The 22,186-nt window shown below is 37.1% G+C and overlaps 2 protein-coding genes across 5 annotated transcripts; both read left to right on the forward strand.

Annotated features, from left to right (window-relative positions):
- Positions 1-7,919: 7,919 nt before the first annotated feature.
- Positions 7,920-12,098, forward strand: LOC107768882 (uncharacterized). 3 transcript variants are annotated; one of them, XR_001644260.2, is made up of 4 exons: positions 7,920-8,399; positions 9,204-9,268; positions 10,927-11,065; positions 11,307-12,098. XR_001644260.2 is itself a non-coding variant. In XM_016588046.2 (3 exons), the coding sequence occupies exons 1-3, from the start codon at positions 8,255-8,257 to the stop codon at positions 11,373-11,375; spliced, it is 279 nt and encodes a 92-aa protein (XP_016443532.1). In that variant the 5' UTR covers positions 7,922-8,254; the 3' UTR covers positions 11,376-12,098. The 3 variants fall into 3 exon arrangements, 1 of the variants encoding a protein (XP_016443532.1); XR_001644261.2 differs by having other exon boundaries at positions 7,925-8,399; positions 10,922-11,065; XM_016588046.2 differs by lacking the exon at positions 10,927-11,065 and having other exon boundaries at positions 7,922-8,399.
- A 2,750-nt stretch (positions 12,099-14,848) lies between these two features.
- On the forward strand, positions 14,849-20,344 carry LOC107768884 (cell division cycle protein 48 homolog). Of its 2 annotated transcripts, XM_016588047.2 has the most exons (9): positions 14,849-14,997; positions 15,110-15,275; positions 16,586-16,814; positions 17,414-18,180; positions 18,258-18,479; positions 18,565-18,636; positions 18,760-19,041; positions 19,150-19,509; positions 19,849-20,344. In XM_016588047.2, exons 1-9 carry the CDS (start codon positions 14,969-14,971, stop codon positions 20,140-20,142), a joined length of 2,421 nt encoding a protein of 806 aa, XP_016443533.1. In that variant the 5' UTR covers positions 14,849-14,968; the 3' UTR covers positions 20,143-20,344. The 2 variants fall into 2 exon arrangements, with proteins under 2 accessions (XP_016443533.1, XP_075078696.1); XM_075222595.1 differs by lacking the exons at positions 14,849-14,997; positions 15,110-15,275 and adding an exon at positions 15,700-15,761.
- Positions 20,345-22,186: the final 1,842 nt, after the last annotated feature.

A 22,186-nucleotide genomic window follows, 5' to 3' on the forward strand; every position in this document is an offset into this window, starting at 1 on the left:
TAATATTCAAAAGAATCAAATACAACTAGATTAAAACTCAACATTGTTATAAAAAACTATTGAGATTAATTATTCACAACCATTTGAAACTAAATTTAACCATAATTACTAAAGCTTACTAGAAAGTTTATTAGACTTAAACGTTCTTCTAATCTTGCTTGAACTCAAATCATCCCTTAATGCCTAATTTACGAAATTTAATTTAAATTCATGCCTTAGCTAAATTTAACTACTTGTTCATGATTAACCTACTGTTGATAATCTTGAAACCTTCATAACTAGTGAATTAACCCGTTTTGCCAAACCGATTCATGAAAGACTAACTTATGTTATTTTTTTTCTTATTCCAATTATTATTCAGTAATACATGAAATAGCTTAAATACAATCAATAAAAGGAACAAAAAAATATGAAATTAAAACTTCAAAATTTCATTCTTCATATGTATTCATGCTTCCACATTATTAGCTTGCAATAGCTAGTATTACAGTCGTGTACCTGGTATTGGAAACAAAAGAAGATGAAGATGAGAATCAGCAGCAATAATAACAATACAGCACAACAACAACAGCCCAGCAACAGTAACAACCCAGGAACAGAGTTTGCAAACCGGTGGAGTAGTAATCCCAAAAAAAAAAGCTTCAAGCTTCGATGAAACAACAACAATTAATGCTGATTTCAAACAATGAAGGAAAGTAGAAGATTTTTTTCAGTTTTTGTTCCCTCCTTTAGTTTTGAAATTTCTCCAATTTTTATCTCTTCTCTCCTCTGTTCTGTATTCTCCTCTCTTTTTATTCTGTCCTCTCTCTTCTGTGTCCCCCAAAAATCTGATCAAGTTCTTTTATTTATATCTCATCCCAAACCCTTTAATCCATTAATAAAATAACCACTTTCTCCTACCAAACCCACTACCTTCCCACTCATCCCCCACTACATTAAACAAATATATCAACCCCACCCCATTACATCTTGTCCCTCATGCCTAACATAAACAATTACCATATTCTCCTCCACTACATTATGTCTTGTCCCCCATTATATTAAACAATTATATCACTCACACCCCATTACATTTTGTTCCCCATGCCTAACATAAAGAATTATTCAAAATGTTCAATTACCAAATACCCCTCCGACCTTATTGCAATTACTATTTTACCCCTGAACGTACTGCAATGTACCAAACTACCCCATCAGCTATAACCAATTCAACTAATCAATCTTAACCAAAATATAGCCAATATGACCAATTTCTTAAACAAACTCAACAACAAACCATATGAACACAGATGAATCATTCAACTTCAAATTAATGAAAATAAATTAACCATATTGGGAACCAATCCTGGTTAACTTAGACCAAAAATGGATGAGCAAGGAAACAACAATATTAACAACACAATACATGATTCAAATTAAATCCACAAATCAAAAACAAAAACAAACTCACATTAAATCACTGGATTAAAAACGAACTTCAAACAAAGATGAACATGAATTAAATCTATTTTAAACAACAAAACATGACGGATTCAAATGATTAAACCAACATATTTCCCTATTACAACTAAATTCTTTTAGAAAAATAAAAACAAAACCGAAGAAGAAACAATTATGAAATTAAACTTGAATCTAACAACATTAACAATTGCTGAAAAATACATAAAACACATGAAACAAATTGAAGAAATAATTAATTAAATTTCAATATGAATCTAACAAACATTAAACTAACAATTTCTACCTAAACAATAAACAAGAACAATAAAACAAACATGAAACAAACTGAAAAATTAACAAAACAATGAACACGAAACAAAACAAAAATTTCCCGATTTTAGATTTGAGAATATCAAAAATAAAATACGGACAAAATGTAAAACTCAAAACCACTAACCGGATCGAAACGACGAATAATGACTGACCAACGACGAACTCGAACAAACGACGGAGACGATCCTAAGAAGCAACTGAAAGAGGTGAAGCAAACGTGAAGCAACAACGATGGGGTCTGTTTGGACGTAGCGAAGAAGAAGCAGTAGCAGCTGGTCGTTTGGATGGAGACAAATGAAGCGAAGCCCCACGTCCATGGCTGGAGCTCGGGAACTCGACCACTCAACTTGAGCTCAGACGAAACGAAGAAGATGAAGCAGACGACGCAGCAGTGGAGGTTTGTTTTAGACTCAGCTGCTCGACGACGCACAGTAGGGTAAGCCATGGACGACGCAGAAGGAGCAGAAGAAGCAGACGATACAGCAGCAACACAGCTGAAGCAGTGATGGCGATGGAGGTCGATGAAGCAGAAGACAGAAGCAGCTGGTCGTTTGGACGTGAGGTTGAGGAAGAAGAAAGCAGAAGCAGCTATTATATTTTCCATTTGGACGTAGCAGAAGCAACAGAAATGAGCTGGAACGCAGTGACGGGCAGCAGCCATGGACGACGTCGGACGAAGAACGCAGCAGCAGCAGCGTCGGAGAAGAAGAAGCAACGATCAACGTGAACTTGAAGAAGAAGAAACCCTCGCGATCTTTGAAGAAGAAGAAGAAGAAGAAACACGGGCAGCGGGTGTGTGTGTGTGTTGCGTTGCCGTGGTTGTGTGTGTGTGTGTGTATGTGAAGGAGAAGAGGCGGGGGAAGGGCAGCCATTGATGGGTTTGTTTGGAGCTTTTTTGGAGAAGAAGATAGAGAGGGGGGCAGGTAGGTAGTGTTTTTTTAGGGTTTTGTTTTGTTTTGTTTTTGGTAAAAAATTGAAAAAATGAAAAATGAAGAGTGTAAGATATGGGGTGTTAGGTATTTGGGTTATGGACCGGGTCATGGGGAAGGTTGGGTATTATTTGGGCCTGTGGCTTGAATTTGAAGAAGAGGCCCAATTCCGATTTTCTTTATTTTTTGCTCTCTTTTCTTCTTTTATTTTTCTAAAACTAAATTCTAAAAATCCTTAAACTATCATATAGAACTAAATTAATTTATAAAAGCGCAAATTAACTCCCAATAACAATTAACACACAATTAAGTAATAATTAAGCATGAAATTGTACAATTGGACATTAAATGCTAAAATGCAAAAGATGCCTATTTTTGTAATTTTTAATTTTTGGAAAACAAACTTAATTACTAAAAATTGTAGAATTAAATCCTAATGCAAAATGCGACATATTTTTGTATTTTTATTAATTTAACAAATAAACGTGCACAAACAAATATGCAAATAATTACACAAAAATACCACAAAAATTCAAAAAATTGCACACCAAGAAAAAATCATTTTATTTTGAATTTTTTGGGATAATTCTCATATAGGGCAAAAATCACGTGCTTACATACACAAGGGAAAAATAAGTTTCTCCTATGCTCGATTTGGCCGTTGTTTGGTATGCCCATAAAATTTCAGGTAATTCCTCGGCCCAATTACCTTTAGACGCTTCTAACCTTTTCTTGAGGTTTATTATAATCACTTTGTTCGCTGACTCCGCCTGACTGTTTTTGCTCAGATGATAGGGTAAAGATGTAATCCTCTTTATTTTTAAATCTTCGAGGAACTTTGTGACTTTTGCACCGATAAATTGTGGCCCATTATCACATGCTATCTCTTTTGGTATTCCAAACCTGCAAATTATATTGTCCCACAAGAAATCCACCGCTTCGCACTCGTCGATATTCTAATAAGGACCTGCTTTCACCCATTTAGAGAAATAGTTAGTCAAAATTAAAAGAAATCTTACCTTTTCGGGAGTCGGTGGCAGTGGTCCAACGATGTCCATCCCCCATTTCATGAATGGCCCGGGGGACATACCCAAATGTAATGGTTATGCCGGTTGCTGCACCAGTGGTGCGCAGTATTGGCACTTATCACTTTTTCGTACGAGGTCTTTGGCATCTTGTTCCATGCGGGGCCAATAATATCCTAGCCTTACCAACTTCAGCACTAAGGAATCTGCGCCTGAATGGTTGCTGCATATCCCTTTGTGGACTTCTCACATGACATAGTTAGCTTCGAATACCCCTAAACATCGGGCCAACGGGCCTTGGAAAGCTTTTCTATACAATTGGCCTATCTTGAAGCTATATCTCGCCGCTTTGGTGCGCAGCGCCCTGGACACTTTGGGTCTGTGTAGCTTCTCGTGCTCGAGATCATCGATGATTTCATTCCTCCAGTCCCATACCAAATTGGTCGCATTAACCTCATTTTAACCATATGTATCCAAGACTGAGTTCATCAATTGTACTACCATCCCGGACTCCGATCCTTTTACTTCCGTTAATGATCCAAGGTTAGCCAATGCGTCTGCTTCCGCATTATCTTCCCTTGGGATATGAGTATTCGACCACTCCCGAAATTGTGCCAACAAAGCTTGGACCTTTACCATGTATTGTTGCGTGCACTCTTCTTTGGTTTCGAATATTTTGTAGACCTGATTTTTCACCAGTTGTGAGTCGCATTTGATTTCAATGACCTCAGAGTCAAGCCCCCAGGCTAGTTCGAGCCCTGCAATCAAAGCTTCATACTCTACTTCATTGTTAGTTAAAAGGACCGTTCTGATGGCTTGCTTTATGGTTTCCTCCCGAAGGCGTGATTAAGACTATACCAAGCCCAGACCCTTTTACGTTGGAATGTCCATCCATAAAAAGGTCCAAAACCCTGATGCCTATTCCGACACCATTACTGCCTCTTTGGTTGCCAGAGGCAGTAATCTCGGACTGAAATCGGCCACAAAGTCAGCCAAGACTTGTGACTTAATGGCAGTCCTTAGTTTATATTCTATGTCTAACTCATTCATTTCGACGGCCCATTTGGTCAATCTACCTGAGAGCTCGGGTTTTTGTAAAGGATGTTCCGCAAAGGGAAAGTGGTCACCACGGCTATGCCGCCGGGCTAACTTCATCTAGTTCAGGAGTAGGCGTCGGTTCCTGTAATTGCTATGCTGCGTGTTCCTTTCCTTTGATATTGGAGACCTAAATTGCATTTATCTCCCTTGCCACCGGTTGGTCACCCTTATCTACTTAGCTCCTTTGGGCATTGGAAACTTCAGCAATTGATGATATGTTAATGGTACAACTTTCATCTCGTGTAACCATGGCCTTCCTAGAATGATGTTATATCCAATATCACCGTCTACCACTTCGAAGAGAGTTGTTTTCATCACTCCTTCAGCGTTTGTGGGTAATAAAATTTCTCCTTGGGTAATCACGCTCGCGAGGTTGAATTCGACGAGGAGCTTTGTGGCCGGAATAATGCTTCTGGTGAGTTTAACTTGCTCCAATACTCTCCATTGTATTATATTAGCCAAACTTCCTGGATCCACTAAAACACGTTTAATCTTAAAATCTAGCACATTTAAAGAAATTACCAGTGCGTCGTTGTATAGTAGCAACAATCTGTATGCGTCCTCCTCTGTAAAAGTGATATCGTCTTCTAGGAGCATTTTGCTATGGGTTATTCATACTTTTATCTTCTTTGCTGCCGAAAAGTGACCACCTTGATCTCGTTCCTTCTGAAGATCATGTTGATCATTTGGCACGGGGGATCTTCTCCTGCTTTCGACGGTTCCACAGTGTCCCAGTTATGACCATAATTGTTCTAAGCTTGGTCACTCAAGAATTCTCTGAGACGATCGTTCTTTAATAATGTTGCCACTTCTTCCCGAAGGTGTCGACAATCCCATGTCTGGTGGCCATTCATCCCGTGATATTCATACCATAAGTTGGGATCCCTATAGCTGGGATCAGATCTCATTACTTTCGGGAACCGTGCTTCTTTGATGTTTCTCATGGCTGACACCAACTGCACTACACTGACGTTGAAGTTGTATTCCGATAGCTTGAGGTAAGAAGGATCCCGTGACCCTGACGCTTCTTTATCCTGCAGTGATATATTGTTCCGACCGCGATCAGTCATTCTGTCAACGACGAACTTGTTTGCTGTCTGGAAGCCTCTGCCACGGCCTTCGGTCCATTTGTAGGGTAGAAACTAGCCTCTCAAAGCCCGTCTGTCCGTGTCGTAATTGTCTTTTGATTTTTCTTTGTTCTTTTCTCATCCTTTTGTCAACGATGGAAAGCCAACCTGATCATCTTCGATCCTTATCTTTGATTCATATTGATTGTGGACATTCGCTAAAGTCGTCGCTTGAAATTCAAGCAGGATTTCCTTCAATTTTTGGGAAGCATCTGAACTTCTCAAATTTAGTCCATTGGTGAATGCTTCAGCCACCCATTTATCCGGGACAACCGGGAGCAACATTATCTCCTTCTGGAATCGGGTAACAACTCCCGTAGCAACTCGAATTCTCCTTGCGCAATCCTGAATATGTCGGCCTTTTGGGTCAGTACTTTTCTGGACCCGACATGAGCCTTGATGAAAGAGTCCACGAGCTTCTCAAAGGAGTTTATGGAATGCTCATCTAACAATGAATACCACGTCAAGGCTCCCCTCGTGAGAGTCTCTCCAAATTTCTTCAGCAAAACAAATTTAATTTTGTGAGGAGCTAAATTATTTCCCGTTGTGTAGGTGGTAATATGATCTTGAGGGTCTGAAGTTCCGTCATACTTTGGCACATAAGGCATTTTAAACTGCTTCGGGAGTAATTCTGGTGCCGCAATTAGCTTGTATGGCAATTGAGTATACTTCTTTGAGTCTGGACCTTTCAGCACCGGTGGTGCATTCGAGATTTGGTCCATGTGGGCATTCACTTCCCTCATAAACCTTAAAAGTTCATTCTTGAAAGGATCATTCTCGTTATTGAGGCCGGATCCACTCCCCCAGCCCTATCGGAGCCAACTTTACCCCTCAAGGTGTTGTCGTCGACCCTCTGTGTTGTTTGATTCGTGGGAGCACCAGAAAGAATCCGATCTCGTCTATTCGCATTATTCAAAGCCCCGACAGCGCGTGCTTCAACTTCATCATAACCTTATCGTGACACATAAGGTGTCCTAGAATGATCGCATGTTGTTCTTGCAAGACTCTTATCTCTTCAACGACATGTTCCTCCTCAACATCATCGGGAGTTGTCTATCGAATATGTTGAAGATATTTCCTGTCAATCACCAGCGTGGCGTCATTCCACTCGTTGTGGGTGTCACTGATTGAATCCTCGCAATGAGGCCGATCTCCTCGAACCTTGAGATTGTGCGTGTTGTTAACACCGTTATCTACCATTTTTTTATGATTTTTCTAAGACAAAATAATCAAACGCGTTAGTAAAAAAAGCAAGGATCAATTTAAGTGAACGGCTGTCTAGGCCCTACAATGGGCGCCAAATAGTTTACCCGTTAAACGGTACAATTGAATTTATACGTGATTTTCTAAACAAGTGAATTAATTTAATCCTGAAATAATAAAATAGTTGAAGAAATATGCAATACTTAGCCCTGGGATGGAGACAAAATAGCAGAAATAGTAGTTCTGGATTTCAGGCACAACAACAGTGAAATCAAAAGCCAGAGGATAATATTGTATTAAACTTTGAATAGAGTGTAACGTCAATTTGCTAGAAAATTCTTGTCCCTTACAATGAAACTGAGCTAATTATTTATAACTACCTCTAGGGAAGGAGGTCCTAGGATCATGCCCAATCTTTAATGTCAATTATGAGGGCAATTGATGAAGATGTAATGTTGAGCATAAATATCAAATTTCTTGTAACGGGCAATCGTACTTAATACCATGAAATATTCTCTATTAAATGCTACCGAACAAAAAGTATTTATTACATCTTTATAAGTGTTATTCTTCCCGGTGACTGACAGAACAGTTACCTTCGATCTTGGACATCTCCCGTCTTGAGTTCCACATATTCCTCTTTTGGACTGCCACATGACATAACATATTTTATCCTATACAAAACTACACCACCAAAGATTATAGTGAAGTCTCGGACTCGGGCATTGAGAATGAAAGTGTCTTTGATATGAAGGGGCTTTGCCCTCGAAGTAGATTTTTTCGGCGAGATACGGTGTATTCCGACCCAAAAACGGGTACAGGACACCAAGGGGTAAACCAAAAAGTAAAAACTACAGGGGTACAAGTGAAAAATGAAAACATGTTGGGGGCACTAGTGACATACAATTTTCTTCTGATGCAGTTGACATTTTTTTAGCTAAAAGAGAAGCCAAAACCCTTTGGAATCGCCTAAAACCCCCTACAAAACGCAGATTATACTTATAATTTTTCACTCTTTTGTGTCCTAAATAAATCTTCTAAAATCCCATTCATTCATTTTTGTCGTACATTTTCATCTTGAAGTTGAAAAGGGGAGAAAATGGCACTGGGTTTGCTACTGGGTATAGGGAGAGCTTTCAGAAAGAAGAGCACAGCGTCTCTTGACATTCTAACTGCTAAAACAGGTCCAAGAAATTTCTATAAAGGAAAGAATTGCAAGCCCACTGGTTTTCATACTCGTAAAGGTATTCTTTTGACACCTATTTTTTGGGTTTATACTAACTTTTTAGCGTTTGAGACTAGCACTTTAGTGTTATTGGAATTGAGCTTATAAATGTTGAGTCTTTTTGATTGGATTTAGTACCCCTTTTGTCCTTTATATTGATTTAGGGGAGCTATAGGGCCGCTGATTTATGATTATTGCTGAGCTATTAGAGAGGATTTCTCATGTTATGATTATTTTAATATTTGATCTTTGTTTGGGCTTGGAACGGGATATGTGAGCTTACAGTTATTTGGTATTGAAATGAAATGGATCACAATAGAGCAGCAGGGATACCCTAGTTTGATTGATTGAATGTGACAAATCACGGAAAAGATGCTGGGTATATAAGTAAACAACCTTAGACCCTAGTGACGCGTTTTAAAGCTATCACTAGTGGGCTGGTCAGTTACATATGGTATCAAAGTCACCCCACGCGCAACCTTGAACGATGGTGGGGCAAACATCAGCTAGGACGTTGAGTCCCTAAGAGAGGGTGTAGGTTGGATATATAAGTAAACAAGCCGTAGACCCTAATAACGTACTTTAAAGCCGTGCAGGCTGGGCCAAAGCGGACAATATCACTAGTGGACTAGGTTGTTACATTGACTGAGCTATAAAACTCTTGATTTTGATTAATTGGTTTAGTGAGTCCTTATTAATGCTGGTAACTAGAAAATTTTTCTTCCAAATCATTTTGCTTGCTTAGTTGCCTTCGTTAATATTTTTTTGCTTTAAAGTTCTAAATTTGGATGTTTATGAAATTTGCGGACTTCTCTTTCTGCAGGTGGTTATGTTCTTGTGCAAGGAAAACTACCAAATTATGTAGTTCCAAATTTGAGGGATTTTCAGGTACTGAAGTTTTAAATTTTTTTTTAAAAAGTTGTGTTTTTAGCTATCTTTTTTGGATTAAAAACAGAAAGTTCCAAAAGAAAAAAGAAAAAAGATGTGGAAACTCTAATAGCCTGTTAAGTATGGAATGGCATATAGGCGATTTCATTCAGTTAAGAAGGAATCGATTGCCCTTTGGCCCACTGTTCTTTTGTGCTCTTAATGTTGGCATTGGCAGAAGTAATGCTAATTTCCCGACTTGAAGTTTCTCTTGGATCAGAAAATAAAATGATAAAAGAGATCACAATATGCTTGTTACGAGCTAAAAGAGAGGCAAATAGTCCGAGTTTGAGTTGGTTTCGCTTGTTTCATTTTTATTTTTGACAGTTCAAAATAATAGAATAAATCTGTGAACTATTCTTCTCTCTATGTGGTTGGGGGCTTAGAGAAATGCGATAGTGATGTATTGGTATTTGATCTTTTAATTAGACATGCCCAAGCATATAGGTGGAGTTGTGAACAAAGAATATGAGACGCCAATTCCTATTCATCTAGAGTCAGTCTCTTGGAGAGAGTGTAGAAGATACCTAAAATCCTAAAGCTTCCTACAAACAAGTTTTCGGGAAATTCTTCCTCTTTTGACCGTCTTGGATTGAGAGTGTGAAAGAAGGTTCTTTGCCAGCGTAGAGTCTCTGGCGTCCATTCCAGCTCCTGGCCAGGCAAGAACTTCTTTGAAAGACATGGGCACAACTTCCTTAATTCTAAAACGGAGTGTGCGCCTTTCTCACTAGCCATCGCTTTTTTGAGAATCTGCTCATTTTACAGTCATCGCCTCATCGGAGTCGAGTGGCACCAAGATGGATGAAGTCTAGGGGAATCGATCCCTTGAATGCTTTTACCCAGGTGTAAGATCTGGCATGTGTAAATTAGTCACCGGAAATTCTGCCTCTCTTCCTGGTGTTTTCAGATGCGTGAAATCTTCGATAGGTCGCGTCTTGCTGGGCTTGAGTCACACTGCATTAGCGAGTCCAGTCTGGTGCCAGATTCTTTCTACTACCGCCATATAAGCTCGTTGAGTGCACTTTCACTCTCCTCTGATGGTCATATTCTCCCTGGCACTTCCCCATGGAAGTCAAGCCTTTGAGTATATTTTGGAGGATTTGGAGAGAAAAGAGGAAAAGAACATTTGGTTCGCTTTCGTGTTAACAGCCAATTGACATCTAGTTAAGCGTTCAGAGGTTGTTTGTCGATCATGAGAAAATTTTATTCAAAAGGACTTTCAACTTAATTAAAAAATTGAATTGACTGCTATGCGTAGTGGTAGTGGTTGAGGAGATTTTTGAGGTATGAATCGCTTATGATGGGTATGGTGCTGCACTTTTTAACATTGTGGTTTGTTTTGGATTGTTAAGTTGGATTTGTAAATTAAGTTTTGCTGTTTTTCCTTTTTGCTTGTTTAATCTCTGGCAAGTTTAATTTGGTGGCTATGCCTAATAATATTCGGTGAGTTAAGATATGCTTTAAGACGTATAGCACATCTGTTTTATCCAAACAAGTTGTACAGGATATAGATGAGCAAACAACATTTTTGGAGGTCGTCTTTGTTATTATGGAGGTGGTGACCAAATTTTGAAGAGTAACTTTAACTAAGATTGTTTCTCAATGTCTTAAAAGGGCAGCTTGGTGCACTAGATTCCCGCTATGCGCGGGATTTGGGGAAGGGTAGGACCACAAAGGTCTATGGTACGTAGGACCACAAAGGTTGTTTCCACGGCTCGAACCCGTGATCTCTTGGTCACATGGCCGCAACTTTACCAGGTACGCCAAGGCTCCACTTCAAGGATGACTAAGACATTGAAGCTTTTTCTTAATATCTTACTGCTCAAAAACGAAAAAAGAAAAAAGATAAAAAAGAGAAAGATACTAAGATTGTTTCTCAAAGGAGATTATGAGGCGTATCAATTATTACTGTTTACGTCCCCTTACACTGGGATTAGAGTTATTCGTGATGTCGATAGCTTGTGCTCATGTTAATTATCTTTGTTATGTTTGTTTGCAGCTGAAGCCATACGTATCTCAGTGTGCTAGAGAAACTCAAACTATGGGTGCTGCTGATGCTGCTAAATGATTCTTTCAAAAAGCTGAGTGGGATGTGCTTACTCAAACAACTATTACTAATCTTCCTTTTGTGCTTCAGATTTTCAATGTGCACCTAGTTTTCGAAATGCAATTTCCTGTTTTATAAGCTCATTCCTTTTGCACAAAGTGTTGCATTTAGACGGTGTCATCAGCCAACTCCTTGTTCTTTTTCTTAGACCACACTCTCTGTGCATGTATTTGGTACTTGGAAATGGCGCAGGTGCTATGCGAGAACAATTAGGCGATCTGGATTTATGAATTATAATAGAGTAGTCATTGTTAAAATGGAAACAATTGGGGGAAGAACACACAGGGAATGAATGGAAGAACAAAAAGTTAGTAGAAGAAAGGCCTTTTAATGTATTTAGTGAAGGTGTTCATCTATTTGTATGAATCTTCTGTCATTTTGTAAGTTTCAAGCCTTTATAGGTCTCTGGTTCAAGCCGTGGAATCAACCACTGCTTGTATAAGGGTAGACTTAGTAGAAGAAAGGCCTTTTAATGTATTTAGTGAAGGTGTTCATCTATTTGTATGAATCTTCTGTCATTTTGTAAGTTTCAAGCCTTTATAGGTCTCTGGTTCAAGCCGTGGAATCAACCACTGCTTGTATAAGGGTAGACTTTGTAGACTGCATACGTCACATCCTCTTGGGTTGCAGTTTCATCTCGGCACTTTTCTCTGTTTCTTTTTAATTTATTTGATGTTGTCTTTTTCTTCTTCTTTAAATTACTTTCTTGTGAACCTATTAGGAAGTGGATGTGAGTTTCAGCTGCCTAACTTGGGAAATAGTTAAAGTTGGTGGTTGTGGACTTTGTAATGTGATTCCAAAAAGATAATACTGTTGAAAGTAGCGAGGGAATATCTACCAAGCACCGCATAACAAGCAAAGGTGCCTTAAATTCTTAGACTACATATGTGCAAAACAATATAAAACTATTGACAACTAATAAGGATGGGGCAGTATGAAAAGAAAAATGCGGAACCTAATAGAAATTAATACTAGTTGGACCCAAAAAGATTATTTCATTCTCGGTCTTCTTTGTTTTCGATAAAAGAAAGTTCTCGATTTCTCAAAGCGTTTGCGTTCCCCCGCCCCACCTCCCTCCTTTCGTCGAGCCTATCCTTTAATGGCTGGGGAAATCATTTTCTTATTTGAACTTCTCATTGGCACCGTTAAAAAATGCTAGACGTTTGGTAATTTCTCATCTGACCACGATAAAAAATGAGTTTGAAGGTATACATACTTCTATCTACTTGCAAACGGTTGGTGCTTTGTCATATACGTTAAAAGGCAAAAATGCAACCAATATTTGCCCATTTATGATAAATGAGATTCTAGAATTTGTTGGAACGTTCTAGAATATTGTATTTGAAGGAAACGTTTCTAATTCCTATGAATTGTTTATTTTATTAAAAGCCAAACGTTAACCCTTTGGTGATTAATTGAGATGATACTATTGTTTGCAAATTGCAAATTCAGTTTTTGAGTTTTTATAAAATATGTTGTTCGAACTGTTTATGCATAAAAAAGGGATTAGTTTTTTGTTAACAATTCTCAAAATCTAAATTTTAAAATTTTTCAGAAACTCAAATACTAGTTTTAATTTTTCCGAAATAAATTATTTTAAGAGTATATAAAATATTTAAAACTTAGTTTTGCAAAAAGTAGTTCAAATAAACACCTTTTGAAAAACTAAAAAAAAATGAATCTTTCAAAACTACAAGCAAACGGGTAATTTTCATTTACTTAACATATTACATCCACAAAAGAAAATTTAAAGACTGTTTACTTCAAAAGTAAATGAAAAACTATTTATTAGTATGAGTATTAAGTTTGGCTATATTTCTATTTCGGAAAAGGGTCATATTTATCCCTGTGCTCTTTAAAAATGGTTATATTTGTCCTTCGTTATACTTTTTTGATATATTTATCCTTACCATTATACTTTAGGATCATATTTGTCCCTATATTCTTCAAAGGGGGTTACATTTGTCCTTCGTCATACTTTTTGACATATTTATCCTTACACTTATACTTTAGGATCATATTTGCCCCTCATCCATTAAATCCCCATGTCCCACCTTTCTTTTTCTACATGGTGCCTATGTGGATTTCTTTTTCCTCCAATTTAAATATGGTCACCTATTTAAGATAATGTTCTTTTTCAGCTCCATATTTTTCGGATAGCAGCGACAACATATTGGCAAACAAGAACTTTGAAATCAAAATCACTAATCTGATACAACTTACAATTATTGCAGTAACCAAATTAAATTACGAGAAGTTGCACAACAATGAAATTAATGACAAAGGTCTGTGCTTAAAATAGAGCACTGCCAGAAGCCTAATATTGTCTAGGATGATTTCCTCAAACATATTTTTTCTCGAAAAGAAAATATTGCTCCCTCCTCTCATTTTATATGAAAGAATTCGATTACAAGGGTCAAAACATCTAGTTTTTTTTTTGTGATTTGGGTATATAATTTTCATGTTTTTCAAAAATAAAATAAAATTACATATTTAAAAAAGTATATCTAAATAATTCAACTTTTTGGATGGCAGAGTCATGATTTAAAGTTTATGAGTTTTGATCTTGCTCATAGCTCATTTTAGTTATTAAGTTCGTAATTAAATATTTATACATATTTAATGTATTTCCTAATAGAACACAAATCTAAACAAAAGCTATAGAGTTCATTCAAACCATACCTAATACTCTAGCTCCACCCTTATCTTCGATCTGGTTTAACATAAACCTACAATGACGAATAATATTAGAGTAATGTGAATTATCAGAATGAAGCCACTATATTTATATATTGGCTGCCCAAAGACACAAATAAATGCAAACAACCAAATTATGGTTTATGGTTAAATTAAATTAATAGTTGACCATATTTAAATTGGAGGAAAAAGAAATCCACATAGGCACCATGTAGGAAAAGAAAGGTGGGACATGGGGATTTAATGGATGAGGGACAAATATGATCCTAAAGTATAAGTATAACGATAAATATGTCAAAAAGTATGACGAAAGACAAATGTAACTCTCTTTGAAGAGTACATGGACAAATATGATCCTAAAGTATAATGGTAAGGATAAATATATCAAAAAAGTATAACGAAAGACAAATATAACAATTTTTAAAGAGTACAGGGATAAATATGACCCTTTTCCGTTTCTATTTCTTTTTTAGACTAAATTATTAGAGTGACTAGTTTGGTGAACAAATAAGGGAATGCCAAGATAGCAAAATGTTGACATGGCATAATATAATTGGTCGGTTATTCCCTCAGAACGTATTAAAATAATTCTAACATAAAATCAAAACAAGGAAAATAATTCCAAAAATAAATCAACATCAATTATAATTGGTAAAGGAAAAAGAAAAGGAAACATAAAAAAGAGAGAAAAAGTAGTAAAAAAAAGCAAAAAAGCATTTCTTTCCTAACAAGAAACGGATTGTTTTATTCTATATTCCTATATATATAACCCCTCGCAATTAGCAGATCTCTTAAAAAAGAAAAAACATTAGCCAAACAAAAAGAAAACCTCTGAAAACTCTCAGGACTCAAAAATCATGAGTAACAAAGCTGAATCCTCTGATTCGTAAGTACCCCATTATCAAATCTTTGTATAGAGTTTTGTTGGTGTACTTGTATTTGGATTCTTGGTTTCTAAAGTTTTTGATTTGTTTTTTTTTTTTGTGTGATGTTTATAGGAAAGGGACTAAAAGGGATTATAGTACAGCAATTCTTGAAAGGAAGAAATCACCAAATCGCCTTGTTGTTGATGAGGCAGTCAATGATGATAACTCTGTTGTCTCTCTTCACCCTGAGACTATGGAAAAACTTCAGCTTTTCCGTGGTGACACAATCTTGATAAAGGTTAGATTTTTATCCATGATTTTGTATTTACTGTATTTTGGTGGGTGCAATTTGTAATTTTGGTAGCTCATAGGGGTAAAATTCCTTAGCCAGAGTGTCTACCGGAAATAGCCTCTTGGCCTTCTTAAAGGCAGGGGTAAGTTATGCGTACACACTACCTTCCCCAGACCCCACCTCTGGGATTACGTTGCATTTTTTGTTTTTGTTGTTGTTGTTCTTATTGTTGTTGGTGTTGTCATAGGGGTAAAATCTCACCTAATGGGACAAGGCTAGTAATGAGGTTGTGGCTAATGTTTAGGAGAATATGGATAAATTTAGAATATGGGATTACACTGAGTTTATTGTTGTTGTTGTTGTAGTTGTCGTCATAGGGGTAAAATCTCACCTAATGGGACAAGGGTTGTAATGAGTTTGTGGCTAATGTTTAGGAGAATATGGATAAATTGAGAATTCTAAATCAGGTTAGGGGATACAATCTTGATAAAGGTCAGGTTTTTACCTATAATTTGTTCAAGTTTCTTGAATTTCCCTCTATTTTGGTAGGTGGAGTTTGTAAGTTTGGTAGCTTATAGGGGTAAAAATCTCACCTATGGAACAAGGGTTGTCATGGGTTTGTGGCTAGTGTTTAGGAGAATTTGGATAAATTGAGAATTCTGAATCAGGTTGGGAAATTTGCTTGGAAATTTGAACTGGGGGTTCTTTGGTTTCTGAATGGTCTTCAATTTTTCTACTAAGGGATGGTGCTTTTATCCCTTCTTGTGCATAGGTATGGAGTTTTATAAGATTAAGGATGCAGAAAGCAAAGGGACAGGTTTACATGATATATGGTTACTGGAGTATTTTAGATATTTTAGCTACATAGGATATGTTTCGTGCCCTTGCTCCTTGTTTGCTGGAAATCAATTTTGCTAGTGAAATAAGCTCACGGACTATATGTTTTGTGATATAAGATGAAAAGGCCAGTTCTTTCTTCTTAAAGACTACAGCTTTGTGTTGTTCTGTGTCTATTTTTCTCACTCGCAGATATTGTAGTGCATAAAGAAACCATGAAAAATGTTGTTAAGTGTTTGGTGCCCTTTGTTGATCTACTTTATTGGCCTTTTTATTTCATTCCGTTTTTTGTTTGTAAATGATGAGTTGGTATAGTTAGTTCTAAAGATTATACCTTTTCTGGGAATTGCTGCCGCAAGCTTGAGAAATTGGTGTGTTCTGTAGCTTCTTTGTAATATGGTGATATAAGAAGTCTGATAATGTTGATGATGTTTTATTTGTAAGATTTTCAGTTCTTAACTTTGTATCTTGTTGTATAGGGAAAGAAAAGAAAAGATACAATCTGCATTGCCCTTGCTGATGACACCTGTGATGAGCCAAAGATTAGAATGAACAAGGTTGTCAGAAATAACCTTAGGGTTCGGCTTGGTGATGTTGTCTCTGTGCATCAATGTCCTGATGTCAAGTACGGGAAACGTGTGCACATTCTTCCCATTGATGACACCATTGAAGGAGTTACTGGGAATCTTTTTGATGCTTACTTGAAACGTAAGTGTTTCAAATTTGTACTATCTATTTGCTTATTAATATCTTCGGATACACGGCATTATGTATTGTTTGTCTGTTAGAGTTTACGTTTTAGTTAGCCGATGGTATTCTTCTGATGAGCACCATGTCTGCAAACTCTTTGTGCCAGTATCCTGCCTTGAGAACTTTATTCTTATAAGTTTGCTAGGTTTGAACTTCTAACTTAGAATCTGCTGTGATTTGTGTTATGTCTAATTTGCATCAAGCAAGTTCTCAAGGTTTTCTCTCGCCATGTGGGGTTTCATCTGATGAAAGCTTTTGTATTAGAACTGGAAAGTTGAAAACAGAAACTAAGCTTTTGTCATGCATCTTTAGCCATTATAATATTTTTTGAACAAGTCTCTGATTCCTAGTCATTGTTTACCTATCAATAAATAAATAAATGAAATTCCTAGTCATTTTTAAAATAATGGTTTTTAGACTTTAAACAGGCTATTGTTTTCTGTAATTAAATGAGAACTTTGGATAGCCTCAGTCACACTTCTTGGCCAAGAGATGATAACCTAATTGTTTATGCAAATGCTGATCCTTCTCGTCTCCCTTGTGTTATTTGTCTGCAGCCTATTTCCTCGAAGCATATCGACCAGTGAGGAAGGGTGATCTATTTCTTGTAAGAGGAGGAATGCGAAGTGTAGAGTTCAAGGTTATTGAAACTGATCCTCCTGAATACTGTGTCGTCGCCCCAGATACTGAGATATTTTGTGAGGGTGAACCTGTGAGTAGAGAAGATGAGAATCGGCTGGATGAGGTTGGTTATGATGATGTTGGTGGCGTGCGCAAACAAATGGCTCAGATCCGCGAGCTTGTTGAGCTTCCATTGAGGCATCCACAACTCTTCAAATCCATTGGAGTGAAACCTCCCAAAGGAATTCTTCTGTATGGACCTCCTGGATCAGGAAAGACGTTGATAGCTCGGGCAGTTGCAAATGAGACTGGTGCATTCTTCTTCTGTATTAATGGGCCAGAGATCATGTCCAAACTGGCTGGAGAAAGTGAAAGCAATCTCAGGAAAGCATTTGAGGAAGCTGAGAAGAATGCCCCTTCAATTATCTTTATTGATGAAATTGATTCGATAGCTCCTAAACGTGAGAAGACAAATGGAGAGGTTGAGAGGAGGATTGTTTCTCAGCTCTTGACTCTCATGGATGGTCTCAAATCACGTGCCCATGTAATTGTCATGGGTGCTACTAATCGCCCTAATAGCATTGATCCTGCACTAAGAAGGTTTGGCAGATTTGACAGGGAAATAGACATTGGTGTCCCAGATGAAGTTGGGCGTCTTGAGGTGCTCCGTATCCATACAAAGAACATGAAGCTCGCTGAAGATGTAATTTCATATCTTCAAACTTTTAGTATTCTGACTTTTAAAAGAGCAATTAGGTAATATTTGATCTTTGTTTGCAGGTTGATTTGGAAAGAATTGGCAAAGACACACATGGCTATGTTGGTGCTGATTTGGCAGCTTTGTGTACTGAGGCTGCACTTCAATGTATCAGAGAGAAGATGGACGTGATTGATTTGGAAGATGAAACCATTGATGCGGAGATATTGAACTCCATGGCTGTGACTAATGAGCACTTCTCAACTGCCCTTGGGACAAGCAATCCATCTGCTTTGCGTGAAACTGTAAGTCTGGATTTCTTTACATGCTCTGATTCTGCTGGTACACATCTTCTGTTCGATTCCTAATCATGTATGTCTGGTTGAACAGGTTGTTGAAGTTCCTAATGTGTCGTGGGAGGATATTGGAGGTCTTGAAAATGTCAAGCGTGAGCTCCAAGAGGTAATTCTATGAATAACAAAACATATAATAATGCATATTAGGGTTGATCTATTTACCTTATTGATTTACTAGTTCTGTTAATTCGCTTCACATCATTAAATCTCAATTCAATTTGTTTTGTAGACTGTTCAATATCCAGTGGAACATCCGGAGAAGTTCGAGAAGTTTGGTATGTCTCCCTCAAAGGGTGTTCTCTTCTATGGGCCACCTGGATGTGGGAAAACTTTGCTAGCAAAGGCTATTGCAAATGAATGCCAGGCCAACTTCATTAGTGTTAAGGGTCCAGAATTACTTACCATGTGGTTTGGAGAGAGTGAAGCCAATGTTAGAGAAATATTTGACAAGGCTCGACAGTCTGCTCCTTGTGTCCTGTTTTTTGATGAGTTGGACTCAATCGCTACTCAGGTGCTGTTCATTGTTCAAACGTTTCCATTAAACCATTACTACACTAGATTCACTGTCTTCTTTGTAGATTATTTGCTTTTGTTGCTAAATATGACTTGGCTTTTGCAGAGAGGAAGTAGCAGTGGAGATGCCGGAGGAGCTGCTGATAGAGTTTTGAATCAACTCCTCACTGAAATGGATGGTATGAATGCCAAGAAGACTGTTTTCATCATCGGTGCCACCAACAGACCCGACATTATTGATCCTGCACTTCTGCGGCCCGGTCGTCTTGACCAATTGATTTACATTCCTCTCCCTGACGAGGATTCTCGCCATCAAATTTTCAAGGCATGCCTACGGAAGTCACCTCTCTCTAAGGATATAGATCTAAGAGCTCTTGCAAAATATACGCAAGGATTTAGTGGAGCTGACATTACAGAGATTTGCCAACGTGCATGCAAATATGCTATCCGAGAGAACATTGAGAAAGTAAGTTTTCCATTTCCATTTCTTGTCAATTGATTATTCTTGTGGCAATAGGTATGACATCCTCTGTCCCAATTTATATGGCATGCTTTTCTTTGTAGTCTGTCCCAAAAAGAATGTCATACTTATTTAGAAACAATTTAACTTTAAACGTCCTACTTTACCCTTAATCAGATGATTTATAGCCGCACAGATATCTATGACTTGTTTTAGACCATAAGTTTCAGAAGTCATCCTTTCTTTCTTAAATTCCGTGCCGAGTCAAATAACACTACATAAATTGGGATGGAGGGAGTTGCTAAAGCAGGAGTAGAAAACTAATGTCGTGTTGTGTGTTTGCAGGATATTGAGAGGGAGAGAAGGAGAAGGGATAATCCAGAAGCAATGGAGGAAGATGTTGACGATGAGGTACCTGAGATCAAGCCTGCTCACTTTGAGGAATCGATGAAGTATGCCAGGAGGAGCGTCAGCGATGCTGATATCCGCAAGTACCAGGCGTTTGCTCAGACGTTGCAGCAGTCCAGAGGTTTTGGCACTGAGTTCCGGTTCCCAGAAGCGAGCACCGGAGCCACCGGAACTGCTGATCCGTTTGCAACTTCTGCTGGTGGTGCGGACGAAGATGACCTCTATAGTTAGATCATCAAAGTTTGTTACTTTTGATGTCAAAATACCTTATTTTCATATCTTATTTATTGTTTTACAACTCTGTATAATGGCCGAGCTAATTATTCAACTGAAGAAACTTTGGCGCAGATTGAATATTTCCATTCATTGCTCAGAGTTTGTAATATTATTTTGGATATTTCACAGATTTAGAAAAGGAAAATTTGCAGCAATATATTTTGCTCCTTTGAAAGGTGAATTTCCTTTGATTGAGTGAAGCTCACTATGATCGATAATACCTGCTAGATGCATCCAACTATTCATGAGTTCGTGAAAATACACTGGTAGGTAGGTAATTCTTTTAAAATGTAATAAATATTATATATGTTGACTCTCCTTTGATTTTTTGCATATATACATAGGCCATAAGGTCGGACATTCTAGCTCAATTCCTTTAGTAGTTCTTTTGTATCGCTCACATAAATGTTACACAAGGAATAGCAAGAGTCTTGTAGTGAAGCTGTTCAAGAATATTTAAGATTTAATATATATGTTTAAAATATAATATTTGATCTATATATACAAAGGCGGAGGTAGAGTTTTTGATTAGAGATTCGGCAGAACCCATTAGTTTTGATCTAAACCATGTATTTTATCTTAAGGAATTAATTTAATATGTACAATTTATCAATCTAGTATCCAATAACTCAAAAGGGTATAATTCTGAACTTAAACACGTCAAACTTTTGGCTCCGCTTTTGTATACACACAGAATACTCTTCCAATAAAGGATGTTGAATGTTGGATGTATGTGAACAAAGTCTCCCATGGAAAGTAGGAAAGAAAAAGAAGCTATTTATAAGGAGTTGAATACTCTTAATGATGTGAAGTTTTTGGGAAAAATCGTACTGATCGGACTTGGCAAAAGCAGACAATATCGCATCATATTAAGACTTAAGAGTATCTTTGGGCCGTTTTAGTCCAACATTAAAGTGACCACCATTGACCAGCTCTGCTAGTAAGTAACCATTAAATTGCACGACTACTCAGAGAGATTTACCTTAGCTTGGGAAAAAGCATTTCATGTATTCAGAATGTATATTCATAAGAGGGGACTCTAGCTAGGCCATTCTTTTAGAAGCAACTCGTACTTCCTCCTTTCTTTCTTTTTATTTTATAGATCATTGGAGGAACAACGATATGATACTTCTCCCAACAAATGTTACATATCAATATCAAACTCAAATGATCAGTTTAAGCTAGCGTTTAAATATAAATTTGGTTGAAACTTAAAAAATGAATTTTTTGAAAGTATGTTAAAAAATAATTTTTGGAAGTTGAAGTTGTGTTTGAACATGCATTTTACTTGGAAAAAAATTGAAATTTTATGAGTGGAAGAAAAAATTTCACGCAAAAACTGGTCCAAACCAGTATTTAGAACTTAAAAATTTATCTTCAATTTTTATTTCAAAAACTTGTCAAATTCTATGAACAAATAATTTTAAAAAATTTATGAAAAAAGTAACCAAGACTTATGTCCAAATCGGAGCTAAAAGGTCGTTTAGTTGGAAAGTAAGATATCCCAGGATTAATTATCCTCCCGGAATTTTTATCACACCCTTCCGTAAGGATCAAAATAATACTATAATTCTGGGATAATTAACTAATCTCGGAGTTAGTTATACCGTGATTTTACCCATCGAACGTGTAATAAATTTAATTCCGAAATTAATTATCCATTATATCCCTCGTAACGAGTCCTAAGTTTTACTCCTTCTTTCCTTCTCTCTTCTTCAGTTTACTACTTAGTCTGAGTTACATAATAATTAAAACTTTTTTTTTATGGTGTGACAACTTCACTTCTAAGAACAAGAAACCTGATTGAAGAAGAACTTTCGAATTAAACATGAGATAGAGAGGCACAACTAGAAGCCCATCTTTACGCTAGTCCTACAAATCAATCAAAGGTGGACCAAAAGTTGAGATTTTTAACTAGCCGATATGCATATATCATAGGGAAAATCTCACTTTCTATTCATTAATTCCAAACTATTTACGTAAAAATTATACGGGGTTT

Source organism: Nicotiana tabacum, chromosome 10, assembly GCF_000715075.1.
Source record: "Nicotiana tabacum cultivar K326 chromosome 10, ASM71507v2, whole genome shotgun sequence".
Lineage (NCBI taxonomy): Eukaryota > Viridiplantae > Streptophyta > Magnoliopsida > Solanales > Solanaceae > Nicotiana > Nicotiana tabacum.

Coding starts and splice junctions, on each gene's coding strand:
- LOC107768882 (XM_016588046.2), top strand. CDS start 8,255: ATGGCACTGGGTTTGCTACTGGGTATAGGGAGAGCTTTCAGAAAGAAG. Junction 8,400..9,203: donor TGGTTTTCATACTCGTAAAG/GTATTCTTTTGA, acceptor CTCTTTCTGCAG/GTGGTTATGTTCTTGTGCAA. Junction 9,269..11,306: donor CAAATTTGAGGGATTTTCAG/GTACTGAAGTTT, acceptor GTTTGTTTGCAG/CTGAAGCCATACGTATCTCA.
- LOC107768884 (XM_016588047.2), top strand. CDS start 14,969: ATGAGTAACAAAGCTGAATCCTCTGATTC. Junction 16,815..17,413: donor TTTTGATGCTTACTTGAAAC/GTAAGTGTTTCA, acceptor ATTTGTCTGCAG/CCTATTTCCTCGAAGCATAT. Junction 18,480..18,564: donor CATCTGCTTTGCGTGAAACT/GTAAGTCTGGAT, acceptor CTGGTTGAACAG/GTTGTTGAAGTTCCTAATGT.